This window comes from Falco rusticolus, chromosome 5, assembly GCF_015220075.1.
Source record: "Falco rusticolus isolate bFalRus1 chromosome 5, bFalRus1.pri, whole genome shotgun sequence".
Taxonomy (NCBI): Eukaryota; Metazoa; Chordata; class Aves; order Falconiformes; family Falconidae; genus Falco; species Falco rusticolus.
Window position 1 is genome coordinate 22,549,809 of NC_051191.1, and position 18,719 is coordinate 22,568,527.

General features: G+C 49.8%; 2 protein-coding genes across 4 annotated transcripts in view; one reads left to right on the forward strand and one right to left on the reverse strand.

The window, feature by feature from the left end:
• Window positions 1–1,873, forward strand: part of DMTF1 (cyclin D binding myb like transcription factor 1) — a 30,644-nt gene extending 28,771 nt beyond the window's left edge. For all 3 annotated transcript variants that reach the window (XM_037387891.1, XM_037387892.1, XM_037387893.1), the window contains one exon: window positions 497–1,873. In XM_037387891.1, the coding sequence (XP_037243788.1) occupies window positions 497–606 (110 nt within the window). In that variant the 3' untranslated portion in view covers window positions 607–1,873. The remainder of the gene's footprint in view (window positions 1–496) is intronic.
• TMEM243 (transmembrane protein 243) lies at window positions 1,871–11,137 on the reverse strand. The gene is made up of 4 exons (XM_037387894.1): window positions 10,960–11,137; window positions 4,582–4,632; window positions 3,603–3,707; window positions 1,871–2,371 (listed from the first exon to the last, which is right to left on the reverse strand). Exons 1-4 carry the CDS (start codon window positions 11,035–11,037, stop codon window positions 2,249–2,251), a joined length of 357 nt encoding a protein of 118 aa, XP_037243791.1. The 5' UTR covers window positions 11,038–11,137; the 3' UTR covers window positions 1,871–2,248.
• Between the last annotated feature and the right edge of the window lie 7,582 nt (window positions 11,138–18,719).

Below are 18,719 nucleotides of genomic sequence, written 5' to 3' on the forward strand. Positions count from 1 at the left end.
CCTGGTACTTGAATGAAATGTCTTTCTTTGAGAGAAGACCAGAGCCATCAGAAATGCACTTAAGGCCTCTCAGGGTGAGGGGCTGGGCTGCTCGGGGCTGTGTTTGCACAGCACTCACCTGGAAGGGCTTGCTAGCTAGTGCCATGCTTCCCCATGCCAAGTCACCTCAGACTTGGAAGCAGCGCAGATACATTCTCCCACTGCTGCACCTAACAAATACTGCTTTCCAGAGGAAGGATCTCCTCACAGAGCCATCAAAGGGTCAGTGCTAGGCCTGGTACAGTAGTACCTGATGAATCCAAACGTGAGTTACACTGGTTGAATCCATATTAGTTGTAGCTTACCTTGAAACTAGAAATTGAGAGCTGCCTAGTTTGAGCAATATTGCTTAAAATCGGTTAAAATTTCAGGCTGCATTTTCTGTCTTCTGTGTATTTTATATCTTGTTATAATGACACAGTAAATAATAGCTATAATGTACTATGCCTCTTGACAGATCCTATCCTACAGCATCATGGAGACGGGTCACACATTATCGGCTCGTCGCTGGGCAGTCCTGAATTGGAAGATTCAAAGGATGTTGAAGATTTAGTGAGCTGTCACTGAGAAGCAGTAATCGTGTCCATTTTCTATTGACCATGTTTGCATTGTGAAATTAGTTACAACCCTGTGCCACATTTCCAAAGAAAGCAGTCAGTCTGTATCTTTAAGCAGAAACTTCCAGTTTGAAATTACTACAGTGCACTTTCTCTGCTCAGGCTATTTACCTCATTTATAAAGGGTTACCGAGCAGCCAGCGAAGCCTGATGTACTGCGTCTCAGCCAGGGTGTTTCGGTGTTTTAAAGAACCTCCATTGCAGTGCTCACTGCTAGGATCCACGTGGTCAGTTCTGACCTGACTTGTTACTGGTGTGCTGAACTGCACATCTGGAAAACTGGACAGAAGTCAAGGGTTGTGGACTGTAGCCTTTTAGTGCTGCAGCAAGAATTAGTTTGCACATGTTCCATGAAGAATGGGTGAAGATTTCTGCACTTACTGACTCTTGTAATACATGGAGTAAGAGACTGTTACATTTCAGGACGGAATGTATTCCATCAAAGACTTCAGGGAGCGTGGGCAGCATCATGAAGAAATGGTCTGTATTCCCATCTCATCTGGCTTGTTAGTACAACTGCAGCATAGGAAGAAGACACAGATGCTTATGGGACTTGCCTGGGTCTGCTTGTTCCTGAGGAGCCCGTTGCTGGCAACGGACAGAGCTCAGAAAGATCACTTGTGGGAAATCTGGGGTTTTTTTACTCGTTTCTTTTCCTTCTTCACTACAGCAAGCTGAATAAAAAGGGAAAGGGCTATAAGAAAGGGAAGCTACTGGGACCCACCAGCCTCCTCCCCCCGCAAGCTTGTAACTTCTTTGAAGATTGTTGTGAGTAGGCTGGAACATTTGTCTCTCTCTCATTGTTTACATGACACTACCAGCCACCTCTCCAGAGGTGATTTATGCAGCAGGTTAGTAGGTGGGGGGTGGCATGGAGGTGGCAAAGCCTTGGAGAAGTAGCTCTGTGAGAATTTGGGCATAGGGCCCTGAGGCAAAGGAAGGCAATTTATTTCTACACAAGGGTTTGAAACAGGACACTAGGCTGAGCAGCAGCCTGTTAGCTAGGGATAGAGAGAAAAAGCTATAGAAACTAAAGACTCATGTATAAATTATTTTATTTATTTCTGTAATTAGCTCTTCATAATCAAGAGTTGGTCTTTTTCAGTCTGTGGTTTTGTTAATGTGAAAAATAAGTTGTAGTTTCAAATGGTTGCCTAGGGAACAGAAATAATTGTATATTCAGTTTAAAGGAAATAAAGAGTATTTGTCTTACGGAACTGTAAGATGCCATTTATTTATACTGCTACCGATCCTTGCAATGCTGCAGTTTATTTGTACAGTAGTAAAAAAATGCATTTTTTTCCAAAATGAAAAAGCTTGTGCCATTCTGAAACATCAGTACAACTGGAATGTTTAAGTGCAACAGTAGCTCTTCAAAAAAAAGCAGAATGTCACGTCTTACGGCAATAATTCTCCCCAACAAGAGGGACATTACATATACATTTACATGAAAATCATGTACTGATTTATCCTTGCACAACCCACTTCATTCCTCTCAGTCTGACTGTCCTCAGATGTCTCAAGTAGAGCTGAGAGTTGAGCTGAAAGCAGTCTGACACAGTAGCATCACTGCTGTGTATTCCCCATGTCCATCATTTACCCACTTCATGGAAGTACAGGTTGGCACATATACATAACATGACAATAGAAAATAATATATAGTAAATTAGGTTCCTGAATTTAGGTTCCAGGTCTCCTTGTCGATACCAGTAGATCTAGAAGAGAGAAGGAGTTTGTATTACTTTAAAATGCCAGGTACTTCAGAAGAGACGCTGTGGTAACTGAAATGGCAACTTCTGGACCTTTTTATTTTTTCTGTAAAACAACCCAGCTTCATCTGACTAGAGAGGACTAGGTGCAGAGTTCGGATAATTTTCTTAACAATTAAGAAATATCACCTGTTTTCTTAACATGCTATGGTGGAACCCACAAACAAAAAATTTGGCAAGGTGTTTCTCCCCAAAACAAGGCTGTTGGTTTGTGAAGCTTGGGTGCCAGATCAGCTGCAAAGACATGGGTTGTCCTGTCAGCTCTGTTGAAGAGGGTGGGTGGGTTCAGTGGGGGTTTTTAACACTCAGAACTGGCTGTAGCCATCAAACCCTGGTTGATGAGGACAAATGTCCGGTTTCACACTACACAGTCTTTCTTGTGCGGAGTCACAGCTACCAGCTGTAGAACCACAAACTGGTACTGACCAGGCAAACTGGTACTGACCAGATTACCCAGTGGCAAGGGGCAGGGGCCGTGACCGTTCCAGGTCACAGCTGGAAGGAGAACGCTCTCGGAATATGACAAGCTACAGCAGAGGCAGGAGCCACTGATGCCCATGGCAGGGGGGCTGGACCAGATGATCTTTGAAGGTCCCTTCCAACACAAACCGTTACATGAACTCTGACCTGCCAGTTCCCTTTGCTGCTGCTGGAGACCAACTCTCCGGGGATGCCGCATCTGCTGAGTAGAGGAACCTCTGCTACAACCCTGAGGAAATGCCACCCGCTGTAGCTTCCTGCCACTGCAGCTCACCCCCTGTGCCTGAAAGGCCACTGACTTCTGCAGGTGCCTGGCTGGCCCCACCACTTCCAAGTGTTTTACTCCGCCCCTAGTCTTCTGTAGCACAATCCATCTCCAAATTCCCATCTCACTGCTCTGCTCCCAGGTTTCCTTTTTTATGTCTCCACTGGCAGCTACAGATGGCATTGTCACAGAGGTGACAAGTCGTGCATCACAGCTGGTCTGCAGAAGGTGGCTCAGTTCACACACTTGCTCTGCAGTAAATATGAAACTAGTTACCACTCCTTTGTTGTCAACTTGTTTTATGGAGGCTTTAGAAAAGCTTTTCTAGGAGAATGCAAAAAAGAAGGTAGCACCACATAGAGCTGATTTTAGTCAGATTTCATCCTCAGTCATATACTCAAAAGCTTGCACAGCAAATGTCACTGTACTTACAAGTATGCCAGCAGAAATGCAACACAAGGAGATGCAGAAAGCAAAAAATATATTCACAGGTTTTGGAGGTAGTTGCGGGAAGACAAACGCACTGATTAGAGTGACCTGTATGGAGGAAAACAAAGATTAAGTCTTTGCTCTCACCTGCCATCAGAGCTTCCATGAGAAGAGGCTTGCCCTGACAGCTGGCGTACCGCAGCTCGCATCCAGCTCTGCACATCCCTCCCTGCTCTTTAACTCCCACCCTGTGACGAGCTTGAGGGAAATGTAAAATTCTGGAGGAAAATCACTTTGACGCCAACTGCAGACTTAGAGGCGGAAGAAAAAACAACAAATCATGAAAGCTTCACTACTCTGGCTTGTTGCTAGAACCATCCTCCAAGTCCCCACAGAGCCAGCAGGCACAGGCGTGCATGCTGCCTGTGTCGGAGCATCCCTTCAGCCAGGCTTCCCACCAGCTGCCACCCCAGCTCCCCCTCTGCCTCCCTGCACCTGGGCTTTCTACAGTGCTGCCACCACGGACCGCAGAACTGCTGCTCTCCAGTCGCGATGGCGTTGTGTTTGTCTTCAAAGCTTGGGGAAAGCATAGCTGAAGACAAAGTGACACACTTGGGAAAAACTCCTACAAACCATAAATAGAGGGAAATAATAAATAGAAGGAAATAAAGAGAAGCGAACATGTTCTCCTGGGTCATAAGCACTTTGTCACCACACCCAGCCTCATGTTCAGCTGGGATGTACAGTCTGCCCATGGACTTGGGGCCTTTTATTGCGCAGCGAGATTCTTAAAACATGGCTTTAAAAAAGGTATTCACCTTCTCCTGTTGTCAGAGTCTCAAAAGACAGAGGTACCCCAAAGTGACTACCTGGGCCCCAAACTACAGTGAAGTTTTGCCTCCCATTTTGGGGAGGAACTCTGGGGTTTCACCCCAGCACCTAACGGAGGCACGAAACATGAGATGGGATGGGAGATACTTACTACAAGCAGCAAGGATGTTAAGCCGCCAACAACTAGATTGATGACTCTGTCCTGAAAAAAAAAGAAGACAGTTACACACATGCCTTGCCAAAAAAACACCCAAACCCCCACGTAAAACAGACTGGTAACCAACAACGTTGAGAGCACCCCATCAGCCAGGACCCACGTTATCCCCAGCAGCACCATCAAGGCTCCCCTGGTCAGCTCTGTCCTGCAGGAGGGTTTCCCTTCCTCTGACTCCATGGACCTCCGGGAGGTTGTACTGGCCAAGTCCTTGTGCAGCAGGTTTGCTCACTTGCAACCGGCTTCTTCGCTACATCTGAATCAATTATAGTTATCCAAATGAATTTTAAAAGAAATTTTAAAAGTGAGAATGCACAGACAGAGCTTGTCAGAAAACGTTGTTGAGGCTTGTTTTAGCCTCAGTGCCTGAGAGTAAACACCTTGACAGTGTCTTCGGTGGGAATTTGTGGGCTGCTGGCAGGTAGGCGAAGTGTTCCCTGCACCCCAAATGTTCCTCCCCTAACACCAGCAGACCTGAGGGTGCCTACTTGGAGAGACAGATTTCACACACACAGAGACTTCTTTCTGCTGCTCCCCATAGGTACCAAACACTTAGTGGGAAAAGACAACCTTTTTGCACCTGGGAAGAGGTATCCCTCGGTGTCAGCATCGCGGTCCCACCCCAGATGTCATCAGGGCAGGGACTGGCAGTGACACTGGGTGCTCAGAGGAGCACCCTGGGCAGGCACCCCGTACTGACACACTCGCTGGAGCAAGAAATGGCTCGATGCAGAAGGAGAACATTCCCATCCCTGCTGGGAAACCTGCCTCCTACCTTTCTTCATGGTGCTACTCTGAGTACAAACACCTATTGCCGATGTCGGGTTGGGTTGCACACAGACAGGTGTAACGTCCCAGACAGCTGGCTCACCAAATACAACGCTAACACAACAGCTACAGCAGAAAAGACGTGCAGAGAGAAAAAAACGCAAAACTTCAGTTAATTATACTGAGAGTCATTAAATAGGTACAGTTAAAGGAAGGTGAGAAAAGAGATCAAGCAGTGAAAAAGCATCTTGCCTAAGACATCCCAGCTGGCAGGCAGGGCAACCCAGGTTTCCCTGCACCTGGTCTCACACCCTTCTTCCCTTCTAGCATTACATTTTGGAAGATGATTTGTAGAGAGAGAAGCTCCAGGTCATGAAGAAATAACTCATGGCAGCAGTGGGGCAGGAGGAGAAAGCAGAGAGCAAAGAGGTGGTGGCGGAGGGCAAAGCGCACTCTTGCAGAAGACCACCAGCCCTGACCCAAGGCTCGGTGGAGCTTGTGGTTCACTAACAGGCAGATGCTGTGCCCTGGTTGTGCTCATCCCCAAGGGCAAGGGCCACAGCAAGCAGACTCTTTAAAACCTCTTCAATTAGTTGCCAGCTCCTCTACGTAAAACCAGACCATTTATGCTCCTATAGCTCAGAGACCCCAAGCTGTGGGGGCATGGCAGTGGCTGCAGCAGAGGGGAATTACGCACCTCCATAGGCAACTGTCACCACATCCCCTGCACAAGGTCCTCGCCAGCCAGGCACAAACCCCTTCTCCTCACTGGCCTTTCCACATGTGGTGTCAGCGATACAACAGCAGCTTCTGGGAGCGACCTATGAAGTACCCACCACCAACCCCCAAAAATGAGCTAAGAGAAATATCTCCAGACAAGTAACAGCAGCGACAGGTTGAAATGCAACCATGCTGCCTCCGTAAGAACATATCACAACAGCTCAGCTGGGCTCCTTCACCTAAGCTAAAACAAATTCATTAAAGAACTCAAAGCTAACTTTAACCTGGACGGTATGCGGAGGGTCTTTACCCCCAAAAGCAACTCTGATGCCAGGAGAGGATGGTAGTTTTGCTCTGCCCTTGCCCCGCAGACCCGATGGAGCCCACCAAGGCGATTTTACGGAGTGGGATCAAAGTTTGTGTTCAGGCTCGGCTCCCCACGGACAAAAGGGGTGGCAGGAGGTGAGCAGCTGGATCCCTTCCCCCTTTGTGCCATGGGGAGATGGGTTTCGATCGGCGGAGGAAGGGGAGGGAAAGCCAAGGGGCCAGCTGCAGAGCAGCCCTCGGTTGCCACCCTTTACAGCTAACCTGGGGGGGAGCGCACAGCCGCAGCCCCCTCTCTGCAGAGGGGCTTGGAGGGCCGGACACATGGTCACATACCTACGGACAGAATACACCATCCAGAAACTCAGCCATTGTTAGGTTTCTCCCCATTAACTGGAGACTTGGAAGTTAGCAATTTTAAGACTGAGAGAATTCAGCTGTTTTGCCAGGACAGAGACTGGTCTGCCAGGAGAAGACGAGGGCGTCAGCCTCAGCAGTGGGACCCGGCACAGGGACCTCTCCTCTCATGCTGCTGAGCAATGGACATTGCGGCAACAGCCGGATCAGGTACGGATGCCATCGGCGGAGTGGCTTTGCCACGTGGCAGCCAGTCCCTGCGGGTCAGGGCATCCCCTTCCCCATGCTTAAACCCACGGTCACTAAAATCTTCCAGTGCACCACTGGCAAAGGAAGGTATTTCAGGATCTGGGGATTAAAGCCACTGATCCTGAAATCCCAGGCTTGGCAGAGCGGCAAGAGGCTGTATTCCCCAGTGCCCGCTGACACCTCAGCCCCAGGCAGCTTAGCACAGCAAAAAGGTTAAAAATACACAAGAGGCCAAGATGGCTAAAGGGATTGGGGATGACAGAGCCTTTCACCTCCGCACAGTGTCTTGAGTGCACAGCCCAGCCTGGGCAGCCACTCGTGGCTACCAGGCACACGGAAACGGGCTGTGACAAGCCATGCGTCCTACAAACCATGTCACCCAACTCTTGCAACCAGCACAGCTGATTCAGGGAGGATTTTTCTCCATGCATCATTATGTATTACGATAGCTGCTAGAGTGAAAATTAAATAAATAAATAAATAAATAAATAAAAGCAGCGTGCGCACCAAAACAGCGAGCGTGCAGGCTGCTGGAGGGCACCTGCACCGGCACAGGGTGCTCACACACGGACGCTGACTTCTGATACAGCCCAACAGTGTGCAGTGCACTCACGGGGATCCCTGTTCAGCCAGCTGGCAGCAGAGACATAGCCAGCTGTTGGCCACAGAGGCAATCAATTCTGTGTTTCAGCACTGTACAAGCTGCATTTCAAAACAGGAGAGTTTCTGCCCTCCTACTCCAGGGAGGGTTGCTGCAGGGGCTGGAGGCACCAGGCTTGTCCCAGGGAGCTGCTGTGGTGCAGAGGTCTCCCTCCAGCTGCCTCTGGGAAAGGGAGACAAGATCAGGAAGCAGGAGGGTGTGATCCAGGATCCTTCAGGACCTGGGTCAGGATTACTTTAAGTAACAGGGAAACTGAGGCAGGACTGAGGATGCACCCACACCACTGTGCCCACCGCACAGTCTTGGACAGAGCGACAGCTTTGCTCTTCACCCCAGTCCAGCTCAGCACTTGCAACCTTCAAGTTAGCAGCTTGCAGGCTAAGCCCACCGGGAACAAGCTCCCGGCAGAGGCCTGGCCAGGCCAAGGAACAGGCTGGTTCCCTGGAGGGTGGGTACATGGTGGCATCTCTGCAGGCGTGATGGAAAAGCCATTTTTATGCCTTACATCAGCAAGTCCAGATGGCCAGCAGCAATTGCAGCCTGTTGCAGCAATAGGGGATACCTTAATCTAGTGCCAGATTAACTATGTGGAAGAGCAGACAACACACGCTATATGTGAGAAAAGCTGTGCTGAGGACCACGCTGGCCACCCTCCCGCTGCAGGACAGGGGGACATGCTCTTGTGCCGTCGCAGGCTCCTCGCTCCCGCCCTGACCTGCTCAGTCTCTTCCTATTGTTTTCTGCTTCCAACCCACAGCAATTAATACCCACCCGCTTATATTTAAATGCTCCCATGACAGAGAAACCCAAGCAGCTTCTACTTTGAACTTCTTCCCCGAGAAGTCCTGCATCTGTAATGCTCGGTCTGCTCTTCACTTGTGCCTTTGCTTTTCATCATCTCGTACCCGCTCACTCCCAGTGCTGAATCCCCACCGAATCCAGCGCACCTGGCATTCATCAGCATCGTGCTGCTACGCTCCCTCGTCTCACCAGTGACTTCTGTGGTACCACCTTGCCCCTCCACTCCACTCGGCTTGGCCGGAGCAGCTGGACCGCAGCAAGGGGAAGGAGGCCAATGCTGCTGCCCAGCTCCCTCGTCCCCATGGAGCAACTTTAGCCCCAAAGCCACCAGGTTGGAGACTGGGAAAGCATAAGAAGAGGGCACCCCCATTTCTACATCCATCTCCAACTGCTGGCAGGGGTGCAAGACCTCTGATGTGGGTGCAGGGCTTCCCGGGGCACAGCACTGCCCCTGCCCCTCCCCATGGCCTCGTGCCCTGCCCAAGCAGGGGGCTCAGGTTTGCCAGCGCACCAGCCATCACTTGCAGAGACACATAAGCAGAGCCAGGACAGGGCAGATACGCTTCTCCCAGCAGACCTGCTCCCATCTTAAGGCAAAGTTTAGCTTCATTTCAGAGACACAACAGCTCCGGACCTCAGCAGCATCTGTCTCTAGGCAACCCCAGCGAACCAGCACGGCGGTCCCGTGTCCTCAGGCACAGGTACAGCAGAGAGAGGCCATCGGCCAGTGCTGGTCCCACGCGACTGGTGCCAAAAACAGCCCCAGAAGATGGGCAGGGGTGCTGTGCAGGGCACTGGATCCCTGTTTGAGCCCAGAAACTGGAATTAGCATCCCATGTTTATTATTTACTGCTCCTCTTTGAGAGCAGAGCCACAGCTGGAAAAAGATGGGGGTCAGGGATCAAAGGCTTGACCTAGGCTGGAAAGTTTGAGGTTTGCCTGCCAGGACCGCTGCCTGGCTTCAATAGCACATCCCAGTCCCCAGAAGTCCCCATCCCCAGAAGCTTCCCAAAAGCTTCCCCCGACCAAGGACCAGCCCACGTGACCCCATGTGTGCTCTGGCAAAGGTCCCCTCACCTCCAGCGCTCTCCATCAGGGCTGGCACCCGTCCCCCCTCACTCCATCCTCCCAGAGGTCCTGCCTGTCCTCCTTCTACCCCACATCATCCTGGTTCCCCCCCCCCCCCAAATTTGGCTGGTATAATTTTATTTATATTTTTATGAAAAGTTATCATTTTAGCAGCATTTCCAGTTTCAGCCTGCACCCCTCCACGGACACACGCAGCGACGGGTGACCTCTCCTACCAGGGGACAAACCCCAAGCCACGACCCGCTGGCACCCCACAGGCAGCGGGGCGTGCACACCGCCGGGTACCGCGATTCCCATTGGATCTGGGTGCCGGGCAGCACCCCGGGCCCCCCCCGAAGCAGCGCAGCCCCCCCAAGCAGGCAGCCGAACGCTGCCCGGCTGAGCGGCTTACGGGGATCGGCACCTGAGGAGTCGGCACTGCCGCACGTCAGCCAGCGCCGCTGAAAAAACCGAGTAACGACAACCAGGGGGGGACCGAAACCAGCCCCCCATCCCCAGCAAAGCAAGGACCCCCCAAATTGGGTGAGCTGTAGCTCAGGGGGCTGCAGCCCTAAGCCCTGGTCTGGGGGGCTGCAGGGCCACACGCACCCCAATGAGGCACACAGCCTGGGGGTCCCCCAGCCCCGGGGCTCCTGCGCCCCGAGCCCCTGCTCCCCAGCAGGGCTCGGGGGGCGTTGGGAGGGGATTATCTGGAAGTTTTTTTCTTTATCGGGGGCGTTTGGGGAGTTTCTTTTTTATTTCAGGAGGAGCTCTTGCCTTGGGGGATTGTTTTGCGGACGGTTGGGTTTGTTTTTTTAAATTTGAGGGGGGGGTTGGTTGTTCCGGACATTTTTAACAGATTGGTTTTGCTCGGGGGCACCGATCAGAAGCAGTTTGGTTTGGGTTTATTTCTTTTTTTATTACCATTTTTTTAATTCTACCAATCCAAAGGGTTTCTTTCTTTTGGAATTTGGGGGTCTCCTTTTATGTTTTTCCATGGGGGTGCAGCTTTGTTGTCGCTTTACTGATTTTTGATGCGGGGGGTGGGGCTGAGATATTATTTCTTGTTTTATGTTGGTTTTTTATTTGTTTGCCGGCTCTGGGCAGGCTCCCGGCTCAGGGGCCGGCTGGCCCGGCTCGCTGCGCTGCTCTTCGCGTTTGCGGAGCCCGGGAGCGAGCGGCCGTTATCGGGGGGGGGGGGGGGGCAACAGGGGAGGGGGGGCGTTACGGGGGGAGGGGGGGGCGCGCTGCTGCTGCATTTCCCTTGCTGGGGTGGGGGGGCTGCTGGGAGCGGGGGGATGGGGGGTGCCCGGGACGGTTTCGGGGTGTTTTTCCCTCCCCTCCCCTCCCCCCCCCCCCCCCCTTACCCTGGCCGAGGTCTCCCCGAAGAGCGGCCGGTTGTCGGGCCCGCCGGTGCCGTAGCCGCGGGCGGCGAAGCCCTCCATGGCGGGGGGCGCGCCCTCATGCTGCGCCTCCGCGCCGCTCCGCGCCCCCCCGCGCCGCTCCGCGCCCCCCCGCGCCGCCCCGCGCCGCTCCGCGCCCCGCCCCCGCGCCCAGCCCCGCCCCCGCCGCGGGATGGGGAGGGGAGGGGGTGGGATAGGGATGGGGATGGGATAGGGATGGGATAGGGATGGGGGTGGGATAGGGATGGGGGTGGGGATGGGGATGGGGCGGCTGCGGCGGGGCCCCTCGCGGCCTGACACCTGCGGGGGTGGGGGGGATGGGGATGTGCGCGGGTGTACGCGCAGGCTGCGCGTATCTGCAGGCGCAAATGAGCATCGCTGTGCCCGGCATTGCGCGGGCGCGGCTCCGCGGGGCCGCCGCGGCTCTGGCCCGGGTGGGGGGGTAAGGCCACCGGCCTGTTACTCGTTGCCTTTATTATTCAACAAAGTTGCGTTATTTAAGTAAATCTCATTATCGATTACGATATTGTGATTTGGAGAAATTAAGATTTTTTATTATTGTTTAAATTTTATTTTAGTCCATTTTATTTTTATATATATATTCTTGTATCATTTTATAATTTTTTGTTCATTTTATTTTTATTTTATTTTATCTCATTTTCTCTCATTTCATCTCATTTTCTCCTAAACTTTTATTTCATTTTATTTCATTTTATCTCATTTTATTTTTATTTTTAAACATCTGATACTGGCAGAGCTGAAAAATGAACTTACGCAGTGATCCAGGCCACCTGCACACGTTGCCTGCACAAACCCTGCCAAAGGCAGTGATCATTCCTGCAGCTGGGATTGGTGGCAGGGAAATATTTGCGCTCTGTACATGAGCCAGAGTTTTCGCTCAGGTTCACCAGGCGAAACCCCATGCGCTGCCTCGGCTTGGACTGACGGCTGCTGCTGGTGCTTCAGAGCTGAAGACAGGTTTGTGTGTGAGAAAGCCAGGGTGGGGGGTGTAATTTTATTTTTTATATTTTTTGTGGGGGGTTTTTTTATTGTTATTTTTTTCTAACTACATCATTTGGTCATGCAAAGTATCTCCCCTCTTGAATATCCCCAGACCATCATGGCTACAACATTTCTCCAAGTGTATTTTCAGATGAGAAGAAACCCATTAAGATGTATTAGCAATTAAGATGCCATGGCTCCCGGGACAGATTGTTGATTTTTTGTTTAAATTGGCCCTGGCATTTACCCCCACCCCTCTTCTCCCCCACCACACACCTCTCTAGCACTTCCAGGAGGCTTCTTGCTGTGGATGACAAATTCCACTAAACATCAGTGGAATTCAGCAGAAATAACATGGGCATTTCCTTCTTGCTGGACAGAAGATTTAAAAAACAGATTGGTGGGTAAAAAGACCAGAGAGAAAGAAATCAGCTGCAAATATTGTCTGTGCAGCTGTCCTGTCCCCCCACCCCCATCATCCCAGATCCCCCCTCGGGCCCCTGCTCACGGCCCGCAGGAGCTCCCCAGCTCTTGAACAAGAGTCCTGCGAAACCTGTTGCTTTTCTTGCGAAACGTTTCAGACATTTTAGGTGAAAAGGGGCGCCCGGGCTGCCTGAGCAGGGGGGCGTGCTGTGTACACAGGGCTGCGAGTGCAGTCCAACTCCACCCAGCCTCCTGTGGGCAACGCGCTTGGAGACCAAAGCACTGCAACTTCAAAGGTGGAAGGTCTTAAACTCAAGCAAGCCTGGAAAATTATCAAGCTTTCGACAAGCTTGACTTCATCCTGAGCTGAAGTGCTGGGTGGAAAGTTGGAAAGCCCTCCTGTAACCCTCCAGCATTTGTTCCCACGCTCACTGCTTGGGGAAGAAGGGTCTCCAGGACTCAGCGAAAAGCCATGTCACCTCAAGCCACTTGGAAAAAAAAAATCCCATGGGGTGAAGGATGTGGCTTCCTGACACACAAGTGCTCTTAACCTCCCGAAACCTGATGGTTGGTTTTACGCTCGTTTTTCAGCACTTACATTCCTGAGCAGGCTCTGGCTTTGCCCAGATTCAATACTGAGGTTTGCCTGGGGTCTGACTGGGACAGGGGAGCACTGGGGTGCTGGAGGGGAGCGACTGCGGGAGTCCCCTTGCTGCTTGGAGTACTACAGGTTATGCTTGGAGTTACGGCTCAGTGGGACAAATGGACATAACCTTCTTCCCACGTCTATCAGAGTAATTACCAATAGTTAAAAACAAATGCAAAACGAGCAAAAATTGATGAAAAACACAAACTGCTACTTGAATGTAAATATTGTCAATAAATAGTTAATAGATGAGACAAAGATGTCAAACAATGGCACAATAAGTAGTTAATAGATGAGACGAAGATGTCAACCAGTGGCATTCAGAATAGTCTATGGTGGCTGGGCTTTGTAAGACAAATAACTGTTTAGCTGTTATTTCACCAGGGGATTCACTGGTGTAGTTGATTTCAAGACTCCCATTTCTGCCAAGGTGGGGAGGTTGTGCTTATCGCAACCTCTTCAGGATATAAACTGACCAAAACCCTTTCTATTGCTTCCTTCCTTACGCCTCCTCATCAGCACCTCCAACACTTGAAGCTCTAAGATTTTGGTATGAAAGGTACCTCTTAGACCGGTCAGGAGTAAGAAGACCAGACTTCATCCTTAGATACCTAGAACAATATTTTCTGTTATCAAATGTCAATAGGTAATAGCCTTTAGCCTGACCTCCAGCAACCTGTGGTCTTCAGAGGTGGGTCACAGCCCCAGTGAGCTGGTGCCAGGGCAGCACTGAAATCACAGCTGGGCCTCAGCAGTGGTGTGGGACAGCTGTGGCTCCTGGGGATTGTCCTGTGGCCCTGGGACAAGCCAAACACACCTTGAAGGGGACAAGCGCTCAGGTGTCCAAGCTGAGATCAGAACAGGAGGGTTACTCAGCCCACACTTTGCTGTAGTATCTCATTTTTAAATGCTATAGGTCTTCTCCACTTCACCAGTCTGCACCCTCCCACCTGGACCACTTGCTTGTGCATCAAAATGTGTCTCAGGGTGACACGTTCAGCTGGAAGGCAGCAGCTCTAATTTGATGAGGGAGAACCTGAGCCACTCACGTAACAGACCCGACAGGTAATGTAGTGGATTTAGCAGCTGACTCGGCCAAGTGTCTGTTTTTGTGATACACATCGTTTGCTATATTTGCATGGCCTTCCAGTAGATGACAACAGTTGCTCAGGGCAGAGCGTGTCTCACAGAGCTTGGTCATCTTTCTCAACAGGAGACACACTTGGATCATTAGCTGAGAAACATCCTGTGGGAGCCAGTCTGCTCCATCTGAGAGATGATGCTCCCCAGCAGCAAGCATCTCAGCGAGACCGCTGCTCGTGCACGTGGTCCCATCCCCAAGCTTCCTTCTCCCTGTCCATGCACAATGCTGCTGAGTTCCTTCAGAGGCTGGAATGAATAACTCACTGGAGAAGTTGTCCTCAGGGAAGGGAAGAAACAAGCTAAGATTGAAAAGTTTCTCTGAGAGATCATTAATTGGGGATTATACAGGAGTAAGAGCAGGAAGAGGGGTGCAGATGTATCAAGACTCATGGATTGCTTAGGGGCAAGCAGGAATTTCCAACCTGAGCTGGCATTTCCTCCATCAGAAATGGAATAGGAGGAGAAAGCTTTTAGTGTCGGTCGTTTGATATCCATGAACCAACGCAGTATAGCAGCGGTGGAGGCTGATGTGAACACGGGCAAGGAATTTCTACAGGAAAAAGGAGTAACTTCTGCCATGGTACAAGTAAGATCCCACCCGGAGTGTGTTTGTTGTTTTGGCCGCCGAAGCTCAGGAGAGACTGTTTTGTTCCAACATGGGCATGGGAGGAGCTCAGTGGTGGGATGAGCTGCACAAGGACCTGTCTTCCAAGGGAAGGCTGAAAAACTTGGCTTGGTTAGCCCTGCAAAAGGGAGGCCAAGAAAGGATACCGCGGGTTTTATACACAGCATGGGGAGGAGTAAATGCCAGTGGGTGAGGTAGAATGTTTAAGTTAATGGATTATGTTGGCACAAGAGCAAGTGGCTATGAAGGATGCTCCTGCGGTATCGTATTCAGGCTGTGGGATTCCAGTCAGCTGAAGGAGAGCAGCTCTACGACAACCTTTCAGGCAGAGTTGTGGGGAGCAGAAAATAACATTGCTTTAAAGATGGAGTTTCATTGATTTGTGAAAAATAGTACAAAGTGGGGGAAGGGGATTGGCATTGGAAACTAAACAACCTTTTCAACCTGAAGTCTTCTTTATACAAGCACAAACTCAGAAAAAAAAAATAATTTGGCAGCAGATCCTGCCCCATCCATGGAAGAGGATGCATTTAGTGTGATGTCTCCTGCAGCCAGAGCTCCGGGAGCACATCCTGCTGCCCTCGAGAGGCTGATACACCTGACTCAGGGTGCAGGATCCACTGAGGTCTCATTTCAAAGCTCATCAGACTTCTGAAATTTCTCTTGGAAAATAAGGCCATGCCTCTAGTCCTGCAAAAAAAAAGGTTAAAGACCTCTCTGCCTTAACATTTATCCTGGTATTCCAAATGCATGTCTCATCCTTAGTGAAAATGCTATCCATCTTCTTCAGGAATATTCCATATCTTACTTGGTCGGGCAGTGATGCAACGTGGGTGTGCAGGGTGTCCCCACTCTGTGTCTGCTGATGCTCACTGATGGGACAGATCACATCACAGAGCTGTTGGGTTTGTGCCATGTTTCAAAGCTCAGGGGATCCTCTTTACTACCCAGTGGAATTGAACAAACGATAAAATTATTTGCTCCATTTGCTTGGCGATTTTTTCTCTTTCTCATACAGACTGTGTTTGGTGGTTTTTTTGGCAAAAACTGAATCAATCTGTATTGTTTGAGAATAAAGACAAGCTGCTAATATCAAGCTCAAAGTAAGCACATCCATGACTGCCACAATTTTGATGCCCCATAACACTGACTCACTTCTTTCTACAATTTAAATAAGTGTATCAATCTTCAGTGAAAAGTACGTAAGCTTCTCAGGTCTGAAATAAAACCCAATCTGCTTTTTAATGGAGGAGAGAATGCAAAAGGAAATCTCAGGTGGTTTAACATTGCAGAGGTTTGCTCTGCTCAGGTTGGACACAATTTGCCTTCCCTTGTTCTTGTTTACTGTGCTTTACGTTTATCACAGCTGACTGCATCTAAGTGTTAGAGGAATTCCAAGGTTTACATGCTGAGCTTTAGCTCTTCTTTCTCCAAAACAGTCCTGGCACTGCTTCCAAGAAATAGATTTGGCCCATAAATTTCAGAGAGCTTTGGAGTCACTTCAGAACATCAGCACCATAGACTCATAAAAAAATATATGCTCTCTCCTGTCTAATATTTTATGTATTCTAAAGGCCGTCATGTGGTTTTTCCTGTACTCTGGGTGAAGATTTAGTTCAGCACATACATGAAAATTTTAATATATCCCAAGTCTAATTATATATCATTGCCATTGATGCTTCTGCCTCCGTAACTCAGCAGCTGGCTGTTTGAGTCCCAAGGCGGAGGTCAGTAACTCATCTGTGCAGGCAATGCTGTCTTCAGCTCCTCACCGACCCAGCTCCCTGATGCTCTGTGTGTCCTTTCAAGTGAGCTAATGTGCCGGGTTTTCTAATGCATCAATTTATTCCATAACTCTTTGTTGGCAGTGGCTTTCTGCTGCAATTTATCTTAGTCACAGCTCCAGCAACAGCAGCCACCGCTCTCCTGTCTCCTTCCCCATAGTGATTTCAGCTTCCCAACACAGCCATTAGTGATTACAGCTTGGTAATTTGGTTTTGCACCATTAAATCAGCCTTCACATCCCAGCACGATGGCCCTTTGACTATTCCATTTGGCATGCTTTATTTTGAAAGGATATGATTTTCTTTGGAGCTTTCCACAACCCAAAATTCCTGGAGAGCCCAGGAGCTGTTTTCACCTGTGTTTTGAAGTCCAAAGGGAACCTGATTAACAAACTTGCTTTGTTACAATGGACTTTAAACTCATCTCTGTGAGCCCCCAAGCCCAGGAAGTGCTCTGGAAGAGGGAAAAATGGCCATGATGTTTAGGACACAGAGATCCCTCTCTGTCGTCCCAGAAGAGTTGTGTTTGCCTCCCTCTACAGAACGGGCCAACTGACCCTGGCAGGTCATCAAGGGGAAAACCAGCTCCAGGTCTTCCAGCATTGCTCCTGCACCCCAGATGTTTAAACTGATACCCAGTGGTGTTACAGATAAATTACAACTGAAAAAACCCAAAAGCAATATTCAGCCGAGATTTTTTCTAGCTGTAATCTAGTGATCTAGCCAAAGGTCCCTGCTTGCTCCTTTCATCTTACAGCAAATGTCTTTGAGTCTCTGCCTTACAGCCTTCAGAGATTTTCCTCTTAAACAAGGATACATGCATTATTTCAGTGTTCACGGAGAACTGCAGCGGCAGTGGGACCTAAGGGGCAGATACCCCGCGGGGGAACACGGTGCTGCTGGACTGAGGCACGCTGGCACCACCAGGCTGGGGCTGCTGTGAGCAACCAGCACTGGTACACTACGGTCATTGCTGGGGACACCGGGAGGAACATTAACCAACGGGAGGGGGAAAAACAATCATGGCCTTTTATTGTTTGCAGCCAAGGAGAGGTGCGGGGGAGGCAGTCAGCAGAGGGAAGCATGAGCTTATAGATGCGGTGCGAGCCGCAGCCCGTGGCATCCCTCCGAGCTGGGAAACACAGGCAGCGGGCTTTAAACGGTACTGCAAAACTATTCCATTTTACTTTTTCCTCATTTACATTTAGCTCTTGGAGATCAGGTGAGAGATTGAACAAACGAGGAAGCTGAAACATTCAGAGTCAGGGATGTGTTGTCTGAATTATTCATCATAATCTTCACACTCCTTTGGGTTCTCCAGCCGTTTGAGTTTTCTGAGGACTGTGGATGCTCCCTCTTTTACGTTATGCTATTTAATGTATTACAGACACTTTCCCATCTGCTCCTTCGAGCCCCAAAATCTCAACCGAAAGAACAACAGTGTTTGATAGAAGATTTAGAGAAAAAGTATCTTCAAGATTTTTTATTTTTGAGAATAATTATCTTCAAAAAGGGATTTTTTTCTTTTTATATATATATATATGCATGTGGATATAATGAGAATTTCCCTTCTGAGCCTCTGATACACATATCATCAATTTACCAACATCCAGCTCTTTCAGGCTGGTGGCAGACTTTGTGTGAGGCAGCACCTGTGGGCCTGCTTCAAAACATCCCTTTGACAAGCGGAGGAAAGATGCTCAGACCTCGGACCGACACCGGTCATTGCCGTGTTTGGAGCTTATGCACCAGCTGAACGGCGAAACCAGCCCTCTCATCTGCTGCGTCTGCAAATTAGGCTACATCACTTGTCAGCCCAGGGAGAGTGGCAGCAACATCATGGGGAAATCTGGATTGTTACTGTATTTTCAAGAGGGAAAAAATGCTCCTTTTAATCACAAAAGGACATAGCACATCAGTACCACCTCCCAAGTTTGTAGGTTTTCTATCTTGCCTTTTAAGCTTTCTACGGTGGGATGAACAGGAAAGAAAAAGGTCCCCTGCCTTGTCCTTCCTCATTATGTGCATGTGGTCCCCTTGGAACCACCGCATCCTTGAATTAGGGGGTTTTGTGATGCTCTCTGCAGAGATGTGAGATGAA